This window comes from Ochlerotatus camptorhynchus, unplaced genomic scaffold (assembly GCF_037179485.1).
Source record: "Ochlerotatus camptorhynchus isolate MF236.1 unplaced genomic scaffold, CSIRO-AGI_Acam_v1.1 ptg000102l, whole genome shotgun sequence".
Lineage (NCBI taxonomy): Eukaryota > Metazoa > Arthropoda > Insecta > Diptera > Culicidae > Ochlerotatus > Ochlerotatus camptorhynchus.
Genome location: NW_027040592.1, coordinates 3583521 through 3591451, shown reverse-complemented (window position 1 = coordinate 3591451; position 7931 = coordinate 3583521). Strand labels below are relative to the sequence as shown.

Below are 7931 nucleotides of genomic sequence, written 5' to 3'. Positions count from 1 at the left end.
ATTAATAGATCGATGATAAGCGAGGAAGTGATTAGAACGATCATGGAAAGTCAATAAAGAAGCAGTAACTGACTTCCGAATCTAGTTCCTTGGTTCACTGCCATCCTTCTTCAGGCCGGTATTGTCCTACTTGGTGTATACCGTCGTGCGCAATCTTCTTCATGAACTACGGAATTGAATGCGATTACCTACACCACCGGTGGACATTGAGTTCTGCTTTGGGTGATGGGAAGAGACAGAAATTGATCGAATCAGGAGGTGATTTGAGACGCCTAGAACCAGAAAGATCTACCACCAACCACCGGAGAGGACATGAAAGACTTACGCGGCCAATGCGATTTGAAAATTGGCGAAAATTTTACTCAGTCAAGGAGTAGTAGCAATAGACTGAGAGAATCCAATCGTTACTCTTCTCAAAAACCTGGAAAAACATGTGGGAAATTTACGAGTAAACTGAACTCAAATTTGGGTTGATCTCATTGGCCGTGTACCAGTTGTTGACAGGATGAGGGAATCACTTTTCCTTTAATGAGAATACGCAATGAAAATATCCACGGAATTCCGAATGCTGTGGGGAGACGATTCAGCGTCTCAAAATCGAAGTCAGTGGTATACACTGGACGAATTCTTAACCATTATTTCATTCGGTTCAATTTTCACTTAAATTTGACACTTCAAAATCAAATCAAAATTGATTCCTTATCGGTCAGAAATCAGTCTGCTGGAATAGAAGGGTTTTTTGAAAATTTTCCAACCGTCAAATTTAAGTAAAAAATCATCAAATGGAACACAACCTTAGCATAGTCCTTTTACTCAGTCCTTGAGAGGAACCTTAAATTTAGCTAAAGTGATTAAACAGTACTCAAATTTGAGTTAGATTTTACGGCCGCCAATAATTCTATTGCAAGAATTTACGCACAATTTACACACTGAAGCAAAACTTCATTAGATGTCCAATGTAGATATCGCTTTGATGTATGAAGGATTTTCATACATCTATCATTTAAGACAAATATTGCGAAGAACAGTAGCCACCTGGAAAAGGGATACGTTTTATCCAATAGCGTAATTTTACAAGGAAATCAATGGATTTTGCGTGTCATTTTCGTTCCTTGCACCCTTCACTCTCTACCCAAGATACACTGAAAAAAAAAACTCCCAACACAAAAATACATCGAATACAAACTTGAACGAAACCAACGAAAACGTAGGTAAAAACCGAAAGAGAGAAAGCAAAACAGACAAAACAGAAACGAGTCAAATCAATTGCATTTGCGTTTTTTTTTTTAATTAAATTTTCTTAAATGGGGAAAGCATTCTATTACGCTTTGCTGTTACAGTTTATATTTTCGCCGCACCACTTCCCTCTAGTGGTTGACGGTGGCGGCGGCGGCGGCGTCATTTGACGCATATTCGCACAGCACAGCAGCTCACACCAACCAGCAGACACACTAAACTAAACATATCCATAATGCTCCCCGCATTTGACCCTGTGTTGGTGTGCGAATGAAATGAAACTGAAATACATGCCACAACGAAAGTGCCACATGAACACACAAGCAAACTCAGACTACAACAAAGAAACAAATGAAAAATGAAAAAAACGGATGTAATCAAAGTAAGGAAGCATATAACTCAAAGTCAAAGTGAAGTAGACACACAAGAAAACAATAAGAAAGACTGGTACGGTTCCTCGACAAGAATCAATTTATACAAAAAATGACCCTATTATGTATAGCCTATATATATATGTAGAAATACACAATACACCTAGGAGCTTTATATGCGGAGAAAAGTAATACGCTTAAAGTAAAACACACTCGGACTGGGTAAAAACTGCCCAGCAAAAAAAAAGAAGAAGTAAGAATGGTAATTCAAAACGAGTGTTCAAATGGACAATAACAAAGAAACCCAGCCCCAATATTTTATAAATTAATGTAACCAACTGATGGAGAGAAGAAAGACCGGAAAAACAAACACACAACTATTAATCGAGAAAGTTCCTTGTAAGGCAAACCGCGAAAGTGAAGGATTTCAACTGGAGCAAAGACGGGGAACCTCCTTTTTTCGCCCACCCCCGGATATCGCTATTTGTATACATTTCTCGCTGCGATGTTGTACTGCTATATAGTACTTCGTACAAGATTGATTTTTCGGAAATTGAAACACTGTTCAGCAGATATTTGTGCCTTTTTATGAAGTATGATTTATGTACTAGTTCTATATATTATTTTACTAAAACAAAAAATCAACCGAAAAAAATGATAGTCATGTATGATGATAGGCTAAGATGAACCTCCCTTAAACAACAACCCCCTATTCGCCTGTAAGTAGTTAAGCTATGCAACTGAGAACGTTTTTTTTTTTTAGGTAGGAACTTCGTATTTAACGACTAGTAAGCACTTATACTCTGTACATATCGAAAAAGTCCTGTGCAAATGCGAAAAAGAAAAATCCGTTCTTCCACGATACGTTAGGACATAGTCATGCAATGTTTTTTTTTATGTTTGAAAAAATCTATCACATATACACGAACCGAACTGCCAGCCAGCCAGCATCCATGCATAGATATCATTGTTAGGCTTAACATATTTCAACCATATCAACAACCGAGACAACGAAGCACAAGACACGTACAACAATAGCCATGTAGTGAACTCTCAAAACTCCCCCGTCTTTCCTGTGTACATACATTATACAACTGTTTTACAGTCTTCCTCCTAAGGATCGATAATTTACAAACCCACTAGGAAACAACAACAAAACTGAACATAAATCAATGCAATAGAATTAATCATCAATCACTTCCCACAAACTCATTTCACACACACAAACACATTTATTTTTCGCAACACTCATGATTTATAGATCCGAGCTACAGTCAAAAAAAAAACTACTTTCGCTGTGAAAAGAAACACATATATCCTTAATAATTTTATATGTATACACAACATTTAAGTGATGCATTTTGACGACATATTTCAGGATTGAATCTAAAACCTCAAGATTTCAAATTTAAGTGCAAAAACGACGAAGATTGTCATAAAAGGGCGCAATTAATAGTAATTATAGATTTTTACAAAACAAAGCAAACAAAACCGTTCCGATGTTCGCTGATTTCGGTAGCTGAAGATATCACCCGCCATGGTTGGTAATTCCAACTGACAGCAATCTACCGAGCGTCTCCACTTGAATGGAACAGCTTGCTTGCAATCTGAACTGTAGCTGAACTTGCATGCAACTTGAAGCAAGTCCAGTTGGAAAATCATGCCCGGACTTTGAATACTCGTTAATCCGACTGGCAAATCCATTCCTATTAGATTATCCATACAGAACAATCAGAACAAACAGACAGTACAAATCTGATAATTGACAGCACAATGTATTGAAATACCTGTTTACACTCATTAATCCGGCGGAGACCCGGCGAACCGGATTTTGAATGCCCACGATGACTTTCTACAGAATTGTATGAAATAAAAAATAACTAGGTAGACCATGCTTTTATTGTTGCGTCAAGAGACGAACCAGCCCAAGGCTGAAAGTCTCTCTAATAACGAAAAAATCAAATATTTTATAGTGAAATCAATTGGTAGGGGAAATGGATGTAATGTCGGCCTGAATGCCCATAATTTGGGCCCATACATAAATTCAGCAATCAACTAAATTTTCAATAGCGACCAAAAATATACATTAGTACCGTCCCAATGACGCGTTCATCTAGATAAAATTGATAGATAGCAGATTTCTAGCGACGGGCCGAATCTTAGATCCATAGGCCAATATTAGAGCCATTTCCCCTGATTACCCGTTTTGCAGCTGAATCCGAATGAGCTTTTGTAAGTTGTCAAGCAATGTGGTATGTCATGGCCTAGCTAGTTATTCCCAATCTAATATTTTACCTCTCCTCCGGTAAAATGAAAGTCAATTAAAACTAGGGTTGAAAAAATATTAAGATAGGGGAAGATGGGGTAGCTTCGCAGGGACTTTTACTTTCCTTGGAAGGACTGTTATTTACAACGATGAGTCGTATGCGGATCTGCGATGATTATCTCTCCAGTGTGTGCCGTGTTTGTGAAGATGTATAGTTACCGACATATTTTTCAAAATTAAAGATTTCAATTTTTACGTTAATTGCAAAAAATATGTTTTGGATTTTTTAGCAATCATATCGGGGAAAAGTTGGCTTCGGCAATGCCTTAACCTATTATCGTCAGGGGGTAAACAAAGTCCTAGAGCACTCACATTTGGTCAATAGTTGCTCTGAAACACAATGTATCCACATGCCAAAATTGAGCTCTCAAGGACGTTGTTTACCCCCCTGACAATAATAGGTTAAGGTATTGCCGAAGAAAACTTTTCCCCTCGTCATATTGCAATTTTCGCCATCATATTGTCGTATTCGTAAATTAGAAAGATTTTGAACGTTAATAACTCAGCTGCCCCTGGACCAATTTCAATAATTTTATCACCAATCGATCAGAAATATCGTAATGTTAAATTTTAAGACTTTATCATTTTTCAAAATGTCACTTTTGAAAATTGCACGAATGTGCAACTGTTGCTATGATAATTAAAATTATCACCCATTGCCTGCGAAAAGCGATTTCCCTAACTCGGATTTCAAAGTTGAATTCCATCCGGTCTCACCAAACGGCGTTTATTCAATCACCGCGTGGTAAGTGGTGGTGTTCTCCAGTACACAACGAAAGGCTGCCTGCCAGCAGCGAGCTGCAGCCCACAGGAAGAAGCCGTACCGCTATTGATCGGAATCAGTACCTCTTTGTGAGTCGCATGTTCAGCTTTAAAGGCTCAGTAGACCAGCACATCATCCAGATAGTTTTTACAGCCTGTACAGCCAGCCAGGATCTTGCGTTGTAGAGCCTCTTGAAACAGGTCGGGAGAATTACACAGGCCGAAGGGCAATCTCGCATAACGGAAAATACCAAATTCCATATAGAAATTGGTGAGATGTCTGGATTCTTCATCAAGACATTTGACAGATCAATTGTCGAAAATCATTTCGCGCCGTTCAACTCTGCCAGAATCTTTTCTATAGTGGGCATTGCAGTGCGGTAGATGCATCGGTTGGGTCCCCGGAGATCGACGACCAGGCGTATGTCATTCGTCCCTTTCGGGACCACCAACGTTGACGAACAAAATGCTGTGTCCATGCCATCTACAATATGTTCGATGATATTCGCTGATACCAAACCTTCCAACCTCTTCTCGACCTACGGCCTGACTGCTAGTGGTATGTTTGAAAACACATTTCTAGACGGAGATTTTTACTGGCGGAATGTTGAATTTGGGAAAAATCTGATTATTTTCTATCGCAGCAATCTCTCCGGCCCAGCGGACTGTTTCATAAGAGCATTGTGAACAGGTACCATCAGGCCAAGCATCAATATATTGTATCTAGGAGAAGTTTGTCTGTTAAGGAGTGCTCGACTTTCCCTGACTACGTAAAACTTCTCTAGCAGCATGGGTCTATCTTCAGTGATGTAAAGGTGCACGTTGCGAGAACGTCGATGTTTTTTCTCTGTTGCATACGCTTTGATTGGACGGTCTACATAATCCTGGATGTTGAATACCTCCTTACTAAAATCAGGAGTCTCGATCAGCTTTTGGAACATATGTTCGGTGAAAGTGTTCACCGTAAATTTTCTCAAACTCTTTGCCATCGTCGTATCCACAAAGTTGAGCCGTAGATCCAACCCTGATGATGAACGCTATCCGAACCCGAGCCAAAGTACGATTTGAGTCGGTGCATTGCGTTGGAAAAAGGCTTTGTTTTTGGATCCGGATCGTCATTTTGGGATTTTGTGTTCCGGAATATCTGAAATAGCTTTACTCCCGCTTTCACTTTGAATACAGTTGTGTTTATTCTACGAATGGAGTGAGGGGAGATGATTCGACTCACTTTAATAGAGCGATTCCAGCTGTCGAATGCAGTGAGAAAGGTCACTGTGAATGAACCCGCATGAACTCTCGCTCTATTCCAACATTCGAGTTATATCGACTTTTGTCGGTGCATCGTGACTTTCCGAGTCGTGACGTTTTGACTTGTCGACTGGTGTTAAAAAGCATGAAACATGGAGGTGAAGAAGTAAGATTTTTTTTCTTGTGATCAAATTTGTATTTTTTGACGAAAACTGTTCTAATTTCAGGGTGCGCGTTACAAATCGCAAACAATTTGAAATGCTTGTGTCGATGTTGGAGGAACATCCTCCAGTAGCCAAGGGCCAAAAGTTTTGCGAGGTGATGCACATTTCGAAGCAAAACTACACCGAAATATGGGACGGTATCCGCAAAAAGCTGAACAGTCTGGGCCCTCCCATGAGAACTGTTGAGGGGTGGCAAAAAGTAACTATTGAACAAGTTTTCCTTTATTATGATAACTTCCTAGCGGTTTAAACCCACCCGAATGAAAAAAACCTATCCTGTATTTGTACCATAATTAAGTATTCATAGAAGCTCTTCAATTACTTGACTCAACTTTCAGGTTTGGTCGGATTACCGCCAAAATGTTAAACATAAGCTTGCGTATAACAAAAAGGAATCTCAAGCTACGGGAGGTGGTCGAAATAAGATGAACGTACTTTCATCATGCGAAGAGGCTGTGGTGAAACTGTTGGCGTTGGACAGAACGGTAAACCATTCAGGTATTGTATTACTTTTTATTGCCTTTTCTGGGTGGCTACTGGCCACTTATTCGTGCGATGCAGTATATGTGGTATAAAAATCGGTAATTCCGTTGAATTTGTTATTAAATTTGGTATCTCTATTTAATTTCGGTTCATGCATTTTCATATGTAGATTTTACAGTGCACAAGTTTAAAACTTGTTTTCAAATTCAGTGGCCATCCTTATTTTTTACCTTCAAATGTAGCAGATTCTTAAATTAGGATTTTTTTTTACATTCTTCAGGTTCCGTATTCGGCATTCCACAAGATGAACCTTCATCGCATCGATCTTCACATGTTTCGCCATCATTCCGTGAGCTACTCTCGAGTACACCGCAGCAAGCTATGCTTCCCATTCCAGAATCACCGATATTGAATGAGGATGACCAAGAATCGGAAAATATTGAGAACATAAATACAACGAACAGGATTGACAGAAACGGGAACATTCAACTAGCCAACAAAAGCCACAAAAGAAAGAAAGAGGAAGAAGAAACAAAGATGGGTATGCTAAGAAAGCAAACGGAATGTATGAAGACGATGGCAGACGACGCCAGAGAGACGGCCCGATACACGCGTAAAATCTACAAGCTGAAGGAGGAGCACTATAAGAGGAAACAAGAACACATGCTGGCAAAGGAGAAGCAAAAAAGCGAAGAGCTGCAGTTCAAGATGCAACTCCTGAAATACAAGAAGCGTAAGCTGGAGTTCCTAGAACGAACTGCATGAAGGGCTAAACGCAACATGGGGAGAATCGGAATGGAGACGGCAAGATGTGTATCCGATGTCGAGGAAGTTCTAGCTAGTTTTCCATTATTATTATCCTATTTTATTAAGATTGAAGTTTCCGCAACGTTGCCGATCCGCTTCCGCTGTCATCGCGTTCTAGCCTTAACTTCAAAGTGATATTTCTATTGATTTGAGAAAAATAAACCAAAGTTTCGAAGCAGTTGGCAAATACTAAGGGGTCCTTATTACACCCATAGCTCCTCCTCCGCTCCTACCATTAAAACCTAAATTCATCCACCAACGGTGTGATCGAACCCTTATATTGCTTATATGCTCTAACGGTATGATCTGACCACAGATAAACAGACATAACACTCGTAAGTTATTCATTGAACAAGCATTTATCGATCAATTTAAAAGTACAGTCAAGATTCCTATAGTACGGTTAAAAGGGACTGCACTATATGAACTGGCATTAACGAATACACGTAGCATGTGGGATTAGAGCTAATTGGG

At 39.5% G+C, this 7931-nt stretch overlaps 1 protein-coding gene across 1 annotated transcript; it reads left to right on the top strand.

Moving 5' to 3' along the window:
* The first annotated feature begins 6095 nt into the window (after window positions 1-6095).
* On the top strand, window positions 6096-7415 carry LOC135699037 (uncharacterized). Its single transcript, XM_065219217.1, has 4 exons — window positions 6096-6109; window positions 6171-6366; window positions 6506-6665; window positions 6931-7415. Exons 1-4 carry the CDS (start codon window positions 6096-6098, stop codon window positions 7413-7415), a joined length of 855 nt encoding a protein of 284 aa, XP_065075289.1.
* Window positions 7416-7931: the final 516 nt, after the last annotated feature.

Excerpts from the sequence above, each read along its gene's own strand:
- LOC135699037 (XM_065219217.1), top strand. Across the intron at positions 6,367-6,505 it reads CTGTTGAGGGGTGGCAAAAA|GTTTGGTCGGATTACCGCCA; the intron begins GTAACTATTGAA and ends CTCAACTTTCAG. Across the intron at positions 6,666-6,930 it reads CAGAACGGTAAACCATTCAG|GTTCCGTATTCGGCATTCCA; the intron begins GTATTGTATTAC and ends TACATTCTTCAG.